Genomic DNA, 22,362 nt, shown 5'->3' with positions numbered 1-22,362 from the left:
TATCATCATCACCATCATCATCATCATCATCATCATCATCATCATCATCATCATCATCATCATCATCAACAACAACAAATCTAAATAATTGATAATAATAACAACAATAACATTAGTGGTAGCAAGCTATATTAGCATTAAACATCTATACAATAAAATCATCTATACAACACTCCATTTTCTAGCAAGCTGGTGCTTTGGGTACCCTCTGATAATTATGAGTTTATTGTATAGGTGTTTAATGATAATATAGGCTTGCTGCCACTAATGTTATAGTTGTTATTATTATCAATTGTTTAGATTTGCTGCTGCTGCTGCTGCTGATGATGATGATGATAATAATAATAACAATAATAATAATAATAATAGAAGAGGAATATTCCAGGGAGATACGCTCTCTCCACTCCTGTTCTGCCTGGCACTCACACCTTTAACTGAATTGCTAAATAGAAGTGGATGCAGATACAAATGTTACGGAAAAACAGTCAGCCACCTTTTATATATGGATGGCCTAAAATTATACGCCAGAAATGAAAAAGAGCTGGAAACACTACTACAGACAGTACATGGCTTTACCAAGGAAACAGATATGAAATTCGGATTAGAAAAATGTGCCAAAGCAACCCTGAAAAGAGGAAAATTAGTTAAAAGTAGCAACATCACACTAGATAAAGCCAATGAAATAAGAGCACTAGACGAAAGCCAGCCATACAAATATTTAGGAGTCAATGAACTAGATAGGATACAACACACACAAATGAAAGAAAAAATAAAGAAAGAGTACTATAGACGAGTTAGATCAATACTAAAAACAGAGCTCAATGCTAAAAGCAAGATAATAGGTATTAACACTTTAGCTGTCCCAGTTATAAGTTACAGCTACAATGTCCTTGACTGGATACTAAACGGACTATCTAAAATAGACAGGAAAACAAGAAAAATAATGACAGGATATAGGATGCACCACCCAAAATCTGACATAGAAAGGCTATATATACAACGCACAGTAGGTGGCAGGGGTCTTATACAGCTGGAAAACTATTATAAAATAACCACCATAGGACTGCAAAAATACCTACTCCAGAAGCAAGGAAAACTAATACAAATAGCCACAAAACACGAGCAAAACAAAAAAACTGTTTTCAGTATTTAAGGAAGCTGACAAATACAAATAAGAAATCATACTACCTAACAAACACGAAGAAGAAGAAGAAGAAGAAACAACAAAAGCTATAAAACAAATGAAATCCAAACTAAAACTAGAACAGCAACGGACCATGATAAAACGATGGCAAGAAGAACTAAATTGCAAAAGAAATAGACAGAGAAAAAATCCCAGCAATGGTTGAGAAGCTCAGGACTCAAAGCAGAGACTGAAGGATTTTTAATTGCTGCACAAGACCAAAGCCTCCCCACCAGAAATTACCAAAAACATATAATGAAAAGAAACATAACAAGTAACTGTAGAATATGTGGAGATGGACAAGAAACAATAAATCATATTATCTCTGGCTGCCCAGTCCTGGCTAAGAAGGAATATATTCACAGACACGACAGAGCTGGGACCTATATACACTGGAAGCTATGCCAACACTATGGAATAACAACAGAAAAAAGATGGTATAAACACACGCCAGAAAAGGTCACAGAAAACGAGAAAGCAACCATACTCTGGGATATGCTAATACACACAGATAGAGAAATTAAGGCCAATAGACCAGATATAGTTGTCAAAGATCATGAAGAAAAAAAAATGCTTTCTAATTGATGTATCAATACCAGCAGATGACAACGTTTCCCTAAAAGAAATGGAAAAACTTTCAAAATACAAAGACCTGGAAATAGAGATAACTCGAATGTGGAATCTAAAAACAGAAACAATTCCTATCATAGTAGGTGCCTTAGGTATAATAAAAAAATATTCAGACAAATACATAACAAAAACACCAGGACTTACAAATATATATAACATACAGAAAATTGCACTACTGGGCACTGCACACATCCTTCGCAAAACACTTTCAATACAGTAACCATAAGAGCATCACAGCAAACCACAGCACATACTCAAGGCACACAGAGCTGCGCTCGGTAGTGAAGTGAAAGCACGTTATAAAAATAAAACTACTGAACAACAACAACAACAACAACAACAACAACAACAATAATAATAATAATAATAATAATAATAATAATAATAATAATAATAATAATAATAATAATAAGATAGACGCAAATAGGCCAGACATCATACTGAAAGACTTCAGACAAAAATCATGCCTCCTCATTGATATGACTGTCCCAATTGATATAAACGTATCTGTCAAGACCTACCAAAAACTGAGCAAATATAAAGATCTTGAAATAGAAATTAGCAAAATGTGGAATCTGAAGACGAAAACAATACCTATTGTCATAGGTGCCCTGGGAATGACAGCGAAACGGGCTGATTACTACCTAGCTCAGATACCAGGAAACCCCAAAATGGCTGAAGTTCAAAAGATAGTGCTCATGGGAACTGCCCATATCCTACGTAAAATACTGTGTATGTGATCTCAAATTTTAAAGCAAACACATAATTTTCTTTTGGTTTCTTAAACATTCACTTGAACAAAACTGTACAAATCCAAATATATGGTACCCTAGGCATAACACCTACATGAACTTCTAACTTGTTGTCTCTTGAGGTCTCTGGGTGAGACTTGGATCCAACTTGTATAAATGCAAACAAAAGTCAAACATAAAATAATAATAATAATAAAACAGCAACGAACCATGATAAAACGATGGCAAGAAAAGCCCCTACATGGTAAATACTGGGCTACACTAAATTCGAAAGAAATAGACAGAGAAAAATCCCAGCAATGGCTGAGAAGCTCAGAACTCAAAGCAGAGACTGAAGGATTTTTAATTGCTGCACAAGACCAAAGCCTCCCCACCAGAAATTACCAAAAACACACAATGAAAAGAAATATAACAAGTAACTGTAGAATATGTGGAGATGGACAAGAAACAATAAATCATATTATCTCTGGCTGCCCAGTCCTGGCTAAGAAGGAATATATTCACAGACACGACAGAGCTCGGACCTATACACACTGGAAGCTATGCCAACACTATGGAATAACAACAGAAAAAAGATGGTATAAACACACGCCAGAAAAGGTCACAGAAAACGAGAAAGCAACCATACTCTGGGATATGCCAATACACACAGATAGAGAAATTAAGGCAAATAGACCAGATATAGTTGTCAAAGATCATGAAGAAAAAAAATGCTTTCTAATTGATGTATCAATACCAGCAGATGACAACGTTTCTCTAAAAGAAATGGAAAAACTTTCAAAATACAAAGACCTGGAAATAGAGATAACTCGAATGTGGAATCTAAAAACAGAAACAATTCCTATCATAGTAGGTGCCTTAGGTATAATAAAAAAATATTCAGACAAATACATAACAAAAACACCAGGACTTACAAATATATATAACATACAGAAAATTGCACTACTGGGTACTGCACACATTCTACGCAAAACACTTTCAATACAGTAAACATAAGAGCACCACAGCAAACCACAGCACATGCCCAAGGCGCACAGAGCTGCGCTCGGTAGTGAAGTGAAAGCACGTTATAAAAATAAAACTACTGAACAATAATATATATATATATATATTATATATATATATATATATATATATATATACATATATATATATATATATATATATATATATATATATATATATATATATATCAACTTAGTGGTAAAGACACCCCCACAAGAGAGTACCCCTGAAATAGAAATAGAAACTAAGACTATGGAGAGCATCCAGCAAATTGCTAACTCCATCCACCAGAGTATTAAAGTTACGATAGACTACCCTACTAAACACCCTAACCATAGATTACCCGTATTAGATACTGAACTCTGGCTAGAAACTAAGAACAATAAAACCAGAATCCTCCATTCACACTATACAAAACCTATGGCCTCCAAATACCTGATCCACCGGAACTCGGCTATTGCGGACAATGCCAAATTCAACATATTGATGGCAGACCTCGTCAGAGTAATGCGAAATGTCTCCTGCATGTGCGACCCTACAGAATTAAAGAGACATATACAACATTTCGTCCACCGCATGCAGTTCTTAGGTTACAGCCATAAAGAAAGGATCAGGGTATACAAAGGAGCTATGAAGAAGTTTGAAACAATCAAACGCAACGATAGGAATGGGATTTGCCCACTCTATAGGAGCAAATCATGGAACACCATAGAAAGGACTAAGAAGAAAATAGGGAAGGCAAGCTCATGGTACGATAGCCACAAGTACCAGAGCGTCATGTTCATCGACACCACCCCTAGAGGCAAACTGGCGTACTGCTTTAGAAGGGCCCTAGACAAACTTAAGCTAAGAATTAAGGTTGTTGAAAGGCCAGGCAACCCTATTAAATCCCTTATCAGTAGAACATACCCTTTCAGTAGAACCCCCTGCACTGATAGGAACTGTATCGTATGTAGATTTAGCCCACAAACGAACTGCAAAACCAGAAATGTGGTCTATAGTATAAGATGTACAGAGGGACGATGCAGAAATAAGAAAATGACATATGTAGGCGAAACAGCAAGGAGCATAGGGGAGCGGGCAAACGTACATTGGAGGGAACTTAAGAAAGGGAAGAACTCATCAGTTCTGTACCAGCACGCTGAGCAAGAACATAGAGGCTCAATCAACAACATAGAAATTAAAATCTTATCTACACATAGCAGTGATGCAGCACTTAGACAAATTACTGAAGCTACACACATAATAGAAGAGAAACCTAGCCTGAATAGGAAACTAGAATGGAACACTAACACACACCACTAACAAACCACAAACCACAGCATGTGACAACATGTTACCCATAAACCAATAATAATATGAACAAAGTATAATACAATACGTAGATACACAAATGGAATTAAATACTACATACGTTAACAAAATTTAATTAAACACAAAAAAAACAAAACAAAAAACACACACATGAACAAATAAATAAATAAAAACAAATACAAACGAACATGTATTAACAGAGAATATAGGTGATACAGACACTCCCCATACACACATGCACTTACAAAAGACACAGACACATTGAAGGACACGCATGCGTAGATACATACAATAGGAATACAAAATACAAAATGGCTGATAGTTAGCAAGGTGAGACACACGTAAGAAAGAAGGAAACAAAAGACCACTGATGAGGTCACAGAAGTGTGACGAAAGAACTCTGGCTGAAATAAAATTAAGATTAATGTAATATAAAGCTGAAGCAAATTAACACCAAATATACAGTGCGTGTGTTTTTATTGGCTAAACTGGCAATATGACCATCCCCAAGTACAACAACAAATATATATATATATATATATATATATATATATATATATATATATATATATATATATATATATATATATATACATATATATATATATATATATATATATATATATATATATATATATATATATATATATATATATATATATATTATATATATATGTATATATATATGTATATATATATATGTATATATATATGTATATATATATGTATATATATATGTATATATATATATATGTATATATATATATATATATATATATATATATATGCATATGTGGGGACAGGACGTCATGAAACGTGTACAACAAAAACATACGAAGTACAAGTACATGGAATATGAACTATTTTTGAACTACAAAACACACAAATGGAAAACAAGACAAACAACATAAAGAACGACCCTTCATCAGTTGTTGGCTGTTTTTCTACTCTCGTATTTCTACACGTATAAGCACACTTCGATACAACAAATATAGCACACATACACACCCGAAAACTACATAAACCACACCCATATACACATACACACTCAAATGCATATTCGGTACAAACACGCACAATACATACACGAATACACACACACCACCGGGAAAAACGTAACACACACAGATACACACAAAACCCTAGACAAATACAACACACTCACACGCACATACACACTCACACATACATATGCACCCTCACACACATATGGATGCACATACACCACCCGGACAATTATAACACTACAAACACACACACACACACATACACACACACACACACACACTATCTCACGTGCACGCACATGCCATCTCCACCAACACAACACACACAAACATACACAACACACACACGAACAAACACATACGCACAAGCGCACACATAGCACCCTGACAAACACAAATCACACACACACACACACACAAACGTGCACACATATACACGCACCACCCTGCTAAACATAAAGCAACACATACACAGACCCATATACACACACCCACACTGAACTCTAAGACCAGTCAAAAATACCCACATACAAACAGAAGCACATATATATACACACACACATAGAACCGTGCACACACACACACACACACACACACCATCTTTAACTCCCCAAACCACTGGACCACGACAGACAAGCCCAGAAACAAAAATATCCTTTTAATTCCACAAAGTATATCAATGATCTCCGACATCAACCAGCCTCCCACACTATTTCTAAAAATAGCAACCATCCCTGCCAACACACATACAAGACTGGAGATGAAGGAAACAAAGGTTGATTGTCCCCCTAAAATTCTATAGCTACTTAAATATGATTTCTGATGAAGTTTTGACTAAACAATACACGCTTTCTCCTATCAAATACTATCTACAAATTATTTCTGTATATATGCTTCTATAAACTCATGATTTTTGATGAACTTATAAATAATTATGAATTTATTTTACTACCTATTTTGAAAACTTTTATGTAAACTGTTTAAACAAAATGCGCCTCTTAACATTTTCTTATCATTGTCAAAGATTCTATTTCTTAACATTATCTTATCATTGACAAAGAGTGTATAACTGTATTTTAATACATATATGATAACCATTTTTTAACACAGCAATGTTAATGAGGTGACGCTGTAAAATCTTTTTCTTAGATGATCCTTCTGTCTGAGATCTCAATTCACGTTTGTAGATTTGATTTCTACCTCATAAGTGTTGGTGTCAGTGTTTCATATTTGTGCTATGTGAAAAATGTTTATCTATTAAATTTAGGAAGATCATAACCCTATTAGACCTCCTATAGAATGAGAAAGCGGGTGCATCCCTTTTTTCAATGTTAGGTCTAATATAGATAAGATCTGTCTCAATTTAATCGTGTCGAATTTAATAATTAGATAACTTAATAGGTCTAATAAAATCTGTCTCAATTTAATGCATGAGTATAAATACAGAAAGGTTTTCAATAGACATACAATTAAAATTTCTTATAGTTTCATCCCTAATAGGAATTACATTACATAAGCCTAATCCAACTATTGTACAGAATGTGGAGGCGCAATGGCCCAGTGGTTAGGGCAGCGGACTCGCGGTCATAGGATCGCGGTTTTGATTCCCAGACCGGGCGTTGTGAGTGTTTATTGAGCGAAAACACCTAAAGCTCCATGAGGCTCCGGCAGGTGATGGTGGCGAACCCTGCAGTACTCTTCCACCACAACTTTCTCTCACTCTTACTTCCTGTTTCTGTTGTGCCTGTAATTCAAAGGGTCAGCATTGTCACGCTGAATATCCCCGAGAACTACGTTAAGGATACACGTGTCTGTGGAGTGCTCAGCCACTTGCACGTTAATTTCACGAGCAGGCTGTTCCGTTGATCGGATCAACTGGAACCCTCGACGTCGTAAGCGACGTAGTACCAACAACAGAATGCTCACAGAATGGACCATTATTTATCTAGCGGTATTTCATCTGTCTTTATGTTCTGTGTTCAAATTTCGCCGAGGTCGACTTTGCCTTCATTCTTTCGGGGTCGATAAATTAAGTACCTGTTGCGTACTGGGGTCGATCTAATTGACTAGCCCCCCCTCCCAAATTTCTGGCCTTGTGCCTAGAGTAGAAAAAATTATTCATCTAGTGGTACAAACAAATACATACATAGGCAGATAGACAACTCTGTAAAGTCAAGAAGGGATTGGATTAAGCTTACTTACATTTAATAAGTTGGTAATAGTTATAACCATTTGCTGGTACTAAAGATTCAGTTGCAGCACTTGTTGGATATATCATACATTGATTCAATACTTCGTTGAAAACAAACGAGTGACATGTGGACCAACTCAGACACCAGTTTGCACAAGCACTACTATAAGTACCAGTGATATTAATTTCAGTGATTGTTTGAGATTTACTGCTAGATAACTTTGCAGATTTTACTTCAATAAACCAGCGTCCAAGTTGATAACCTGCGAAAAAATAGTTATATTAAAGGTAAAACAAAATAGCTTTTTCTCCTCTTTTTAGTTGAATATAAAAGCACTCAAAACCTTAGTAACTGGTGATAAAAGTAATTTAGTTGTGATTGAAGGCTAACGGATAAAAGTCTTCAAAAACACTTTAAGATAATTCTTCTCATAGGAGATTTCAAAATTAGTATTCTAAATCATAGCATTAGTAAAAACAACTGCATTCTGAAACCTTGTACAGCTAAATTTATTCATTTCACATGTACTGCAGCATGTTATTAGCATAAAGCAATTGTTGATATTGAATTATATTAGTGCAAGTATCAGTGGATGGATTCCAAATAACCTTAAGCTATAGGAAATTGTAAAGTATTTAAAATATACACAGCGCTAAATTTACTTAATAGCATTTATTAAAATTACTACATAGTCAGTATTAGGGGTACGGAAAAGTAATGTCACATTTCATGTAATGGGTTCAAAACAGCATAAAACATAAAGTAAATATATTTATTCATTCAAATATAATCGCCATAGTTTGCAGTAACATTTCCTCACCTCGAAACCAGTTTTCCGATTAGTTGGGAAAAAATCAGGTTCTTTAGAAGAGAAAAATATTTGAAGTGCCGTTTCGACATCATCCTTGCTTCTGAATGCTTTTTCACTGTTAAAGTACCATAGTGACCTGAATATCTTATCGTGCTTGGTCTGCTGAGTAGGGAGGGAGAGTTAGAGTTTCACAGCCTAATGAATTTATATTTTCTTGGATTATCTTTGCTGAAGGGATTTTGCATTATCATATTGCCGGATGACTTCCTTTCTGTTACCTGAAGCTGGTTGATTTTTGAGCAAAACTTGTTAACAATTAAATTCTGCTTTTTGACTTTCTCTTGTTCCAATAATTCTAAGTGAACAACATTTATTGCATACCACTAAACGCACAGCAAAATCTCCTTTGAGAGTTGGAACTGTATTTTTTTTCATTTTTAGCTTGAGCCACTGCTTCTTACGTGTATTTTGGCTTATACTATCCATTTCTCATTGCCTGTTGCAATTCGATTAAGAAAAAATGTTTGTTCATTCTTTGAATTTGTTGCAAATTGGTGAACACACTGCTTTATTCTCCGATGACAGCTCATGAAGCATCTACTTCCCTTTTCTATACACTTTCTCAATCCACTTGACATGATGTTGTAAGGTTTATTACGCTTCCGGTATAAGCCTCCGATACTTTGACGCGGATCTTCTTCAATTACTATTTACACCGTGTCGTTATTGAGAACAGTTGGTCTTCCTGATCGATGCCCATCCAAAAGATCGAAATAGTTCTTTTTGAATTTATTAAACTACTATTGACATTTCTGGACACCATTAGGATATACTGTATGTATGTTTTTCCTTGCACGTGTTGCATTATTGCCCTTAAAAAATTCATGAAGCATGCAATCCCGAATATTTAGCTTGCTTAATTCTTTGTCTTCTATGGGCAATAAGATCAAGATTAATGTTTGACCATTAACTCTATGCTGATTGGTTAATTGATTGCAAGGACATCTTTTATCGGCTTGCAAACTATTTGTGGTGCTATGTCAAACTATTTGCTTGCAGACACAACATTACTTTTTGATACTCTTAATAGTAACTTGACTCTAAGTCAACGAAAACTAAGAACAGTAAATAATAGTTTGTATATCATGGACAGGAGAATAGAACTGCAGCTCAAAAATTACTAAATTAAAAGAAAAATAATGTTCAAGTTTTAAAGAAATGACCGCACTTAAGTACTACAACATACCTACTGATTCTCTCAATTCACCTTTGTTTAAATACTGATGTCTTATTTAGGCAAAATATGAAGTTTGTGCGAAGTACACTCAAATTTAAAATATACATCATAATGATAATTATTTCGCTAACCCCAAAGGAAAATTTGAATTCAGAACCCAGAGATAAGACTATAAAATGAACCTATACTAACACTATAAACTCTCGTCCAACTAATTGTTCTATTGTTATTATTTGAAGTCTGGGATTAGCTAGAAAATCTTAATAATTTAAAAGACTAGAAGTTTTAAAGGAACAGTTTAAAGATTATAAACAACGTGGAGTGAACCTATTTTTACTGTATCAATGTTGTGCTTTCAACTTGCAAGATAAATACAGGGGTTGGACAAAATGGAAACACCTTAAAATTTCAAACAAATATATTTTAATATGGGGTAGGACCGCCTTTGGCAGTAATTACAGATTGAATTCTACGAGGTATAGGCTCATACAAAGTTTGAATTGTTTCCAAAGGAATTTTTGTCCATTCTTCAGCTAAAACAGTCTCCAGTTCTTGTAGTGATGATGGTGGAGGATATCGACTCCTTACTTGTTTTTCTAAAATGCACCATAAATGTTCAATAACATTGAGATCTGGGGACTGTGGTCTCCAGATAAGATGTTCAACTTCACTAGAATGTTCCTCATGCCATTCAGTAACAACTTTAGCTGTGTGAATTGGTGCATTATCATCCTCAAAGATTGCGTTTCCCTCCGGAAACAGTTCCGCAACCATAGGATGAATTTGATCAGATAAAATGTTTAGTCTTGACTATTAATCCTGCCATGAAGGGAAACCACTGGATCGGCAGATTTCCAAGATATAACCCCCCCCCCCCCCGCTAATCATCACAGATCTTCCTCCATGTTTAACAATTGGAAGAAGGTAGTCTGGGTCAAATGTTTCTTTTGGCTATCTCCACACGTATAGTCGGCCGGTGGTTGGAAATAATGTAAAGGATGACTCGTCCGAGAAAATAACATTCTTCCACTGCTCTAGGGACCAATTCTGTAGGTTTTTACTCCATTCTAAACGCTTTGCAACGTTTGTTTTTGAAAGTAGTGGTTTACTGATTGCAGCCCTCCTGTGAAATCCGGTTTTGTGCAACTCCCGGCGAACAGTTTTTGTGGAAACTGGGTAGTTTTGGGAGCTGTACTTTTGTGATCCTTTCTAACAATTCGCATGAGTCCGACGGTCCCTATCTTAAAGTCTTGGTTTTCTTCCAGAGTTTTGTTTCGACGAGGAGGTTTTTTCCCTCTTTCTCAAAGGCTGTCATTACTTTCGAGATAGTACTTCTTGATACACCAAACATTTCGGCTGTTTTCGTTACGTTAGCGCCTGCCATATGAGCACCATCAATTCGATCTCTTTGAAAGTCCGATAGATCTGTCATTTTAATGAATTTTAATTACCTTTTTCTGGTGATATCTGAAAAGAAACATCAATCTTAGCAAAACATATTAAGCAACACTAATAATAAATTTTAAAAAAACATAAAAATAAACATGCATTTGACGTCTTTATAGATATTTCAGAATTATGATGCTATGATGCTAGGTGTTTCCATTATTTTGTCCAACCCCTGTATATGCATTTCTATTAACTATATATATAAGGCCAATTATGCTATAGAAAGGTGTAGCTAGCTGAATTAATTTCGTATATTATAGGTACTTATTTATTGGCACTTATATAGTGAAGTCAAGACTAAATGCCGTAACATATTTAGTCTGATTATTTACTGTTTCTACTTGTTTGCGCTCATGTATAATTGTATAACTTGAATTTGTGTAGTGGAATGCATTTCACTTCAGTATAGAAGTGTCTGTGCTTCATACTATGTATGCATGTATGTATGTATGTATGTATGTATGTATGTATGTATGTATGTATACCATATATGTCATTATTCAGTTTATTTCAAGATTTCTTGCCAACAGAGAAAGAACCGGTTTCTAACCTAGACCCTAGTCTCCTTCACTGGATTTTCAGCATCAACAACAGGGTATTTTTGTATGTATGTATGTATGTATGTATTATGTATGTATGTATATATGTGCAGATTTGTATGTTTTATGTATGTATTCTCATGCATATAGTTGCATATCTAGACATGCTCATATATATTTAAATTATAAACTTCTGGAAAGTTTTACAGATTTTTACAGTTCCAGTGATGGAATGGATCTGTAGTCTTCGGATTAGCTTTCTCCTTTCTGGCTTTGAAAAGCCTAATTTCTCAAGATTGGTATTTAGGCAGTGTGTTACATATCCCAGGGCCCCAATAATTACAGGTATAAACCTAAACTTGCAATCTGGATAGAGTAACTGCAGATTTCTTAATAGTTCATTTTAACATCCACTGGGCAGCTAATTTCCACAACTGTGCACAGTTTCTTTTCTCTATCCCAAATCATTGTATCAGGTCTGTGGTGCTTACATTTTGTTGAGGTCTTCACTGGTACATTCCACCAATATTCCTTTTTATTATGAGTGGCTATGGCTTCTACCATACTGTGGGTTCTTGTTTCTTTATCCTCGGGATTATCCTTCCGACGGATTTCATTATGGAGTGTCCCAGCTACAACGTCATGTCTCATCGGTAGATAATACCGTGATGACATTTTCGTACAACTGCTTATGATGTGGGTGATATCGCCAGTGTGAACTCCCCAAAGTCTGCATCTGTTGTTACACTTTACGGCTTTACCTGCATCTCTATCCCTTTTGGGCATCAAGTACTTGGTTGATATTTCCTGTTCCTGGATTACAAACGCATACCCTTCAAAATGTGAGGTAGTAATCCGGCTATTGGTCCATGATAAACTCTTTGATGATCGTTGTTATTATTAGCACGGAGCTTTCTAGTTACCTACCCATGCATAGTCTTCTACTCATATAGGCTCATCTTTTCATCTCATGATATGTTGCGGCAAAGCCGTGCGATTTCTGTAAGCATGTATTCCAAGTCTTATGATGTTATCAGCCTCAAGTATGCAAACTTGGTATAGGGATGCACTTCGGGACTTGGTGGTTAAAAGATGCTGCCGAAGGGATATGATGCGACATCCAAAGGCATTTTGGATCGATGTTAAGTCTCTTCTTCCTTGTTTTCGTTTTAGGTAGAGGCGATCTACATCGCTGTTGGCTGGCAGGCACTATAGAATCTGTTGGAATGTCACTAGCTGCGAAACCACGTGGTGGTCTTATATGATTCACGTTTTCGTTTATGCTTATAGAGTTGGAAAGAAGGTTAATTTTCGATTTCTTAATAAAGTTACAGTTACTAACCTTCTTTCTGCGTTCTACAAATGTAGCTTGTCGGCGTAGTTGCTTCGCAGTAAAATGATTTAATTCTGGATGCAGATCGTCCCAATATGATTTCAACCGATTCATATAGCCAACAGCGGGGTTTTGTTTTGCTTTTTCGTAGTAGTTCAATAGATCATTATTCAATTCATAACTCCAAGAGAAATGAGGTTTGTAGTTACGGTTTCTTGTATAACTACAGTTAGAAAGAAATTGTTTGTCTCTTGAGCTTTTTGTTCTGTTCCTCGATTGTGTTGTTGTTGATATTGTGTCCAGCCATGTTGTTTGTAGTAACTCTCTGCATGCTAAATTTAAGTTTCAGTCGAAAATCACTACGATCGTGAATAAAAGGCTCCTTCAGTTAATTCATCTGAAGATTAACCAGTTATATAACAAGGCTGATAGTTGTGGCTCCAAAGTTAGAGATAGTATTCATTGTATTTTCGATAAATAGTCTCCCATGCCAAATATACGAGTTGTCGTTTCGAATGTGTATGTATGTATGTATGTATGTATGTATGTATGTATGTATGTATGTATGGTATGTATGTATGTATGGTATGTGTGTGTGTGTGTGTGTGTGTGTGTGTGTGTGTGTGTGTGTAACAAACGAATATACAGTGATTCTAAGTAGAAAGTAAAAAAAAAAACCAAATCACTTTTATACGCTTGTTTCTAGAGGCAAATTATTATTTTCTAAAAATATATTAAATATCTTGGACAGAAGCGGGAACCGCTAATTTCAGATTCAAGTCATCCAACATTTTGAACTATAGAAAGCCAAAATATTTGTCCATGCTTAATGGAAAAACCTTCCAAAACAACCGTTACATATATCCGGAAATCCACTTCATTCAAAGAACGGTGCTTTTGAATTATTTATTTTTAGTACACACACATACACACTCACAAGATATAATAAGAATAAGAATAATAATAATAATGATGATGATGATGATGATGATGATGATGACCATGATCATGATGATAATGATGATGATGATGATAATAATAATAATAAATCCCCGGATGCAGTACCAGGCAGTGGCTCTCATGGCTTCTGATCTTAATTGATTGGAAGTGTTATCATGTACATTGTTTTGTCTTGGTGTAAAAGATGGGCTACAGCAAATATTCTGCTTAATACCATAGATTTGCTTGTCAGTTGTTTGCCCTTAACCAGTTGAGCATGTCCCTTGGTGGCTGACAATATGTGCATCTCTGATCATGAGCAGAAGTAGTGGGGGAGCATCATAGCCATGTGTTGAGAGGAATTCTTTGGGGTTTGAATAATTCACCTTTGGAAACATGGGTGTTTTGCTCAACATCCTTAAACAAACCTTATTCAGGGACCTTTTGAGCGGGATGGGCTACTTAACCTGAAGAAAATTTTAACTGGGCCCCACTTGCGAGGTCATGCGCTGTTTATCTTGATATGAGATCACCATGTCACGCACATACAGTTGTGATGCATGTGCCTGGTGTACCCTTATCAGACAAGTAGTCATGATGGGTATAATGAGCTTCGTATATTTTACCCCAGTGTCACTTTGATGGCATGCACTGCTCTCTCACTCACTAATAATAATAATAATAATAATAATAATAATAATAATAATAATAATAATAATAATTCGTGGATGGAATAAATATTTAATACATCGCTACGCGTGTTTCCATATATCACATGATTTTTAACATTGGAGACGGTATCGTTGGGATTAGTATAGTATAGTATAGTCAGTATTATCCGTGGACATCCGGTTGATTATCATCATTGATTCTTTTCATCAGGCGATACTGCATTATTGGATGGATCACAGAGGGATGTTTATCCCTTCTTGCTAGTATGAAGGCCAATCTAGCTATGTGGGTATTTCTGTATGTAATTGGTTGGGGGAGGTGGGTGATGGGAGTAGAGGAAGGAATGGTAGTGATATGGGGATGGAGGTGCATGTGGTGGTGTTGGATTTATCTGCTATTCATTCTGCAGATTTTAAAGATGGTTATTCATTTAGCAGATTTAGGTAGTACATTTCTTTGTTCTATTTCATTCAAGACACCAACTCAATAAATTCTGAACTCAACAGGTGGTCAGCTGCTATACAGTAGGGCTTGTGGTAACTTTTTCACTGTTTCTGTTGTTATAGTGTGTATCATCTTAAACAATGGTATTTTCGTTTATTTGTTTGGGTTCTTACACTATTCTATAATTTGTTACTTCTTTTCAAAATATTTTTTTTTCAAATTCAATGAATGGTATTTTGTTCCTATGCTTACATGATATGACCATCTCAAAGTGTTTATTTATCACGTTTTCCATGGATGTGATTATTTCCAGGGTTTCTTCAAGGCATATGTTTCATACTCGTGGAGTTCCGTTATATGACGCAGCATTTTTTATATAATGGACCACTGAGTTGTGTATTCTACTCCATTCTGTTTCATGCTCCAGACATGGATGTGGAGTGTCTTTTTTTTATATTGAAAAACAATGAGAGATGGCTTCTCAGAGGATTTTTCATGGTGTCTGCGGTACTACCAATGTACACATATTTCTGTGTATTTGCCTTCACCTCACATTTGTACACTACATTTCGTATCATGTAGTTGTTGCCTAATCAGCATTCGCCCTTACGTCTGAAGTTACACATGATACTATTTTTTTTCTGTGAAGTTACTATTAGTGGTCCTCTTTCTTCTTCCTCTTGTAATCGTGCACTCATTTTCCTTATATATTTATTGTGTGATGTTGTTTGGGTCTGTTTTTCTTATTGATGAGTTTTTACTACTGCTATTTTCCACCACTCTATCGTATAAGGTTCTGTTAGCCGTGATTGGTTCATATATCTCATCTGGTTTTATTCTATTTACTCTTGTGTTATCTAGTTTGTGTATGTGGTACTCTAGATTGTGAGAGGTCACGTATACTAATTTTACATTGTGTTTGTTTATGATTTTGCAATATTTGAAAGATTTTAGGAAATGTTTAACTTATGTTGCAAAAAATTCCTGGCCTATTTTTGATTTTACTAGTGAATTAAAGATCGGATTAAACCAGATAATTTCATCGATTATTTTTCCATTTCTTTTAATACATCTATTAGATCTATCGTATTTAAGGCGACGAGCTGGCAGAATTGTCAGCCCGCTGGTCGAAATGCTTACCGGGATTTCGTCTGTAACTACGTTCTGAGTTCAAATTCAGCCGAGCTGGACATTACTTTTCATCCTTTAGGGGTCGATAAATTAACTACCAGTAAAACACTAGGGTCGATGTAATCGACTAGTCCCTTCTTCAAAATTTCAAGGCCTTGTGCCTTCAGTAGAAAGGATTATTACTATCGGTATTTAACCGTGCGGTTCTTTCTAGCTTTGGTTGTAGGTTCATGAGTTCTGTTTTATATTTTTCTCTATTATTGTCATGGCCTTTTCTTTCCCTTATAGTTCCTATTGTATTTACCATTTTTGTAGGTACTTGCATTCTGCTGCTATTTATATGAATATTACCACTATTGATAATGCCCGCTGGGTTTTGAACCTTCCCTGTCCTATTCTGTATATATTCTATTTTATCCCTATATCCCGCTCTAGCCAGTGCTTAGTTGTAATACTCGGCGTGCAGATCGAATGTCTGTTCATCCATTGATAGTCTAGATATTCTATTACTCACGCTTCTTGGGATGCATCGCAGTATATGTTCCGGGTGATTGGATCCTCGACTTACATATTTTAAGCTCCCATTTGGCTTATGGAATGGTTCGAGTTTCCCATCAATGAGGTTAAGTTTTACGTTTAGGAATTTTACCACTTTGTGATTTTTTTCCATTTCAATTTCTAATCCAAAGTTCTTATAAAAATTTAAGAGATTTTCTTACACCTTTCTACTTTTCAATATGCTGCTCACTACTGTTCATTATACACAAGAGTCCGAGTTTTTTCCATACATGTTGAAAAGTCAAAAGCAGTTTAGACACTGATTAATATTTATTTCTATTAAGGCAGCGAGCTGGTAGAATCGTGGCACGCCGGGGAAAAAAATTCTTCAAGGCATTTCGTCCGTCTTTATGCTCTGAATTCAAATGTCGCTGGGGTCGACTTTGCCTTTCATCCTTTCGGAGTTGATAAAAAAGTACCAGTTGAGGACTGGGGTCGATCTAATCGACTTACCCCTCCTCCGAACTTGCTGGCCTGGTACCAAGCTTGAAACCAATAATTATTTCTACCTTCCTTTCTAATGCCCGCTTTGGAATATATTAGTACTAACTTAATTGTATTCAATATGAAATTCGTATATTGTTATTTAATTTCTATGAATGCTAGTTGGAGTTAGAAATACTGCATTTTATTTCTGTGTTTTATTGGTTACATTTATAAAATATCTTAGAGCCAAGGGGAGCAATTTCCTATAAGTTAGAAAAATATGCTATCAAAGCTAATTAGCATATTCATCCACAAATACCAACATCCAAATGATATTTGCATGTTAATATTTATTGCTCTTTTTTTGTCAATTGAAACTAGATAATTCTTCGTTTTATTTTTAATGTAATTTTTCATTTTCCTTAATTGCACCAACGTAATTATTCATATACTCGCATACTATGAAGTAACAAAATGGACTTTGAAATAATTTTCAACTTCAAAGTAAAATTCCCTTATTGGTTTCAAATATTGGCACAATGCTATCAGGTTCGCGGTTGGGGGTAACAGGAGTGGATCGTCCCCAATGCTCAACTGGTACCTATTTTAACGACCTCGGAAAGATGACAGGCAAAATCGACCTCGGTGGAATTTAAAGACGGAATTTAAAACTCAGAATGTAGAGAGGGACGAAATACCGCTAAATATTAACAGAACAATTCAACCACTAACTTCCTTGCCCAAAATGTTTTAATCCAACTAAAATAGAAGACTTCTAGAAAATTACTTTACAGAACGATTTTTGTTATGTTATATTGGGCAATGTTTCAAAAATAAAACCTATGCTTTATAAAACAAAGTATATTATCTTCACAAAAGACGAATCTCTAAATTATGTTATATTTCATGCCTTAGCTGTCTTAGTTTAGAACTGATATCAAAAGCGAGCAAAGTACACTTGCTGTTGCTTATCTGATCTGCAACTTAACTTAATTGTTCTTATTTATGAAACTGGTTGCATTACGTTGCACAAGCTCACAGTAAAATTTTAATTTCAAATTTCACTACTGGTATTTAAGACACCATTTTGTGTAATTCTTTTAAAGGGTTTCGTTATCATTTTTATCGTTCTTAAGAAACACGTGAAATATTTCACTATGAACATAGAAACACTTTTCATTAATTAGAATCTAAAGTAACCTTTTCTGTATTTGTATAAACATTCACTTCAAGCCTCTGTAGTAGTTATAAGCCGGACTATTTAATATTGGCTTATCAACAATTAATTGATAAGGTACGTATAATGTAAACATTAACAGACTAAAACAAATATTAAATCAACAATAGTTTTATCGATCTATCTGGGATTTTATGTCCATTTTTTGTTGTTGTTTTGCAGATAATGGTTCTTTGGCACGAGGGAAGCAGAAAGTAATTGTAAGAGAACATATGTGATTGCATTTCCTTCAGTGTTTTAAAACTTCCACTCTAACAATGACAAAATATTATACATGATATTAATTGCTTAAAAATGTAAAATGTGGTTAATTCTTGGATAACTTATGATATGAATGAAATGAAAAGGCTAACGTTTTATACCTTAAATACAATGAAGTAATTTATTATTAAAAATGCATTTTTTAAATGGTACCTACGAACTGGCTTTCTCCGTTATTTTTCAGTTTCAGTTCACAGTTGGTCAATGTTAAAATGTACAATATTATATGATGCATAAAATGTATTTAAAAGAATATTTGTGATATACATAGTCTAGTTGTTGTTTAGCTCCAAATCGACTCCAAAAGAGCAGACATGATTAGAAACAGTTCAGCCATTAATATTTTTACTTTTTATTGGCATAGTGTACTTTGGACAACACTAAAGACAGTAAGGTGTAATCTGGAAAAGAGCTTTGGTTCTTATAGCCAATTATGTTGCGGCTCCAACGATGGTTTGTCTGAAAGAAGATGCGTAACCAGACCAGGATATGGCCTCTTAAATAGAACTGAATTGAGTAGTGTACTTAACATTACACAACTTTCTAAAATGATTTCTACTTGAAGTAATTTGTAACGAAACAAATACGAAAAGATGACACCTATAAGACATGGAAAATATATGAAGACACTCCTTTCACCGAAACCTCAGAAAATAAAGAAATATCACAGTTCAAATTCTATACTATATTAATAACAATTTTGTTAGGTAATCGTGTGTTAGCGATTGTTAGTGTTTAGACTCATAATTCTGATTGAGTAGGCCTACAATCAAAGGCATTCCAGGTGTGGCCACCTCTTCTTTTTAAGGGTATCTATTATTACATTATCAAATATATTTTGTAGGATACGACATGAAGGATATTTGGCCTGGTACATAATCGTTATATTGAAGTGAAATGCTAGTTCGTAGACATTATTTTCCAAAAAATACTGTTATTGAATACTTTATTGAGTAAACCTTAAAAATAAAACACATTAGAATAGTTCAATAAGCTTTTAGGCGTGTATTTTATATTGAACTCTAAACTCTATTGTTGCACGACGCATGACGAGTAAACAGAGTAAATACATAATAATGAATAAAAACTCAAAAAGTTATAGAAAACAAAGTATTATTTAAAGATAAATTGTACTTGTATCCAATAATAAAGTGAAATAGTTAAATGTTTTGAGCGCATTTACTAATTTTCTTTAAACCCAGCTGTTTAGAAAAGACTTACATAGAACACACTTTGTGCAAAGTGATACGACGAATTTACTGTGCAAAAATATATATTTCAAGGCATAGCAAATGCCATCAGTGCTGATAAAAACTACATTGCTGTAAGGAAAATGCTCCAAGCTACAGTAGATTCTTAAATGATTTAATAATCATGAGTGTAGAAATTATGTCTGCAATTATACCTAAAACTACTCGATACTTCCTCGTGATAAATAAATAAATAAATAAATAAAATTAAAATCTAAAGTTTCTAGACCAATACAGTACTTTGATATAAGTTTCATGAATAAAAGAGGATTTATTGTATCATGTTAAATTGATGGGAAATATTGAGTTCATATACATACCTTGAGCAATTTCTAAAATTTCCGCTATGCGTATTAAAATCAAGAGCAGGTTATTGTTGAAAAAGTATGCCATTATTTGGAAGTTAACATTCACCGTCTTTGCTTTGTTAATATTAACTAGTATTCTCCTTATAGAAGTTTGTACTACTGAATATAATGGGAATATTGATACTGTATATTGCTTGCTTTTATTTTCCAACGTGTGTTTATTTATCAGACTAGGTTAATTGCGAATTTAATAATCCTCATATATTCTTTTTGATGAATGGCATCAAGCCCTCTCAGGAATCGTGTTTTGTCTAGGCAACAGCTCATATTGTCAAACACTCAAATATTAAACAAGAATTTGAAATAAAGTTTCTTCTTGTTCCGCACATATATATACATATATGGAACAATACAAACTAATATTTACACTTCTTAGCCATATTATTCTATACATGTAGCAATGCAAATACACTGAATAAGATGGTATGTATGTGTGATTGTGTTTTTAGTAGAGCTGTTTAAACAATGTTGTGTACATTTGTTCTTTTGTAATAAATAGTCCGGTATGAATTTGTTTAAACAAATATTCTTAAGACATTTTATGGACTTCAGTATGTATTTTCTTTTGTTGGTTGACTATGTGTTAGAGAGTACTTTCATGCAGTCAAATACTTAAAGCATTTCTGACACTAATGCTTAGTAATTGGATTCTATTTATTTAGGATTTGAAAATCAAAACCAGCCTACTTCTCTTTAGTAGATTCTCTCAGATGCTTTCGTTTTTACTTTATATATCTTCTATTTCTTTGATACTCGCTATGTCTAATGCAGAGTAAAGTGCTGGACAAAGTAAATTTCAGTAACTAATTTCCTGTTGAGCCACAGCCTTCACTTCTTTGTAACAATAAACTGAATAGCTGAGATGAACTGCAATTGATTCAAAACTGTATACCTATTCAAAGAAAATTCCTGGTCTAGTTTGAGAAATATATATACACTCTGTTCCGACGTTTAAAGTCAGAGAGTTGAAAAGAACAATTATGTAGCGGACTAAATGCCACATATTTTAAATACTGAGTTCAAATCCTGCCTCAGTTGATTATATCTTCCATTATTTTGATGGCAGCACTATACTATGGATAGCAACGTACTTTGTAAACAGTTAGAAAGTGCTCAGCGTTTGAGAACAAATGATACTTGTTCTTATTTCGGAGATGGGATAGGCCTAGCTTATATGTTTTAATGAACCTCAGGGGAAGAGTGGAAAGAAGGTAGGAAGAATTGAGGAAATAGGAATGTGAACAAAATACTATAGAATTTCTTCAAGTGTAATGTTAATTTCCTTAGTGCAGAGTTGTACAACAATAGTCTTAAAGGTGATGATCTTCATAAGTTTTCCTGATATTTTGTCATTGTCATGTTTCTGTGAATTCCTGAAAGAGAGAGAGGGGGAGAGAGAGGGAGAGAGAAATAGAGAAAAGAGAAAAATCTGATACTTCTCAACACTAAAACACAATCAAGTATTTCCATTGGGAACACCAATCATAACTTTGTTATTCTGGATAAACTTGATGGTCTTGTGGAAAGTGTGTAACCAGATTCAGGTTACCCGAGTTAATAGATCTTCCATTATTGATTTTTCATTCGGTAAAGATACTACAAATGAATTGCAGACAATATGCGA

At 34.6% G+C, this 22,362-nt stretch overlaps 1 protein-coding gene across 3 annotated transcripts in view; it reads right to left on the bottom strand.

Moving 5' to 3' along the window:
- The window catches only part of LOC106869122 (uncharacterized), a 54,460-nt gene extending 32,844 nt beyond the window's left edge, over positions 1–21,616 (bottom strand). For 2 of the 3 annotated variants that reach the window (XM_014914671.3, XM_014914672.3), the window contains exons 1-2: positions 20,691–21,616; positions 8,094–8,345 (exon numbers count right to left, since the gene is read on the bottom strand). In XM_014914671.3, the coding sequence (XP_014770157.1) occupies positions 8,094–8,345; positions 20,691–20,763 (325 nt within the window). In that variant the 5' untranslated portion in view covers positions 20,764–21,616. The remainder of the gene's footprint in view (positions 1–8,093; positions 8,346–20,690) is intronic. The other variant, XM_014914670.3, reaches the window with a different exon arrangement.
- Positions 21,617–22,362: the final 746 nt, after the last annotated feature.

This window comes from Octopus bimaculoides, chromosome 14 (assembly GCF_046866305.1).
Source record: "Octopus bimaculoides isolate indiv1 chromosome 14, ASM4686630v1, whole genome shotgun sequence".
In the NCBI taxonomy this organism is placed as follows: Eukaryota; Metazoa; Mollusca; class Cephalopoda; order Octopoda; family Octopodidae; genus Octopus; species Octopus bimaculoides.
Note: the sequence above shows the minus strand (reverse complement) of the source record. Positions and strands in the feature narration are given on the sequence as shown.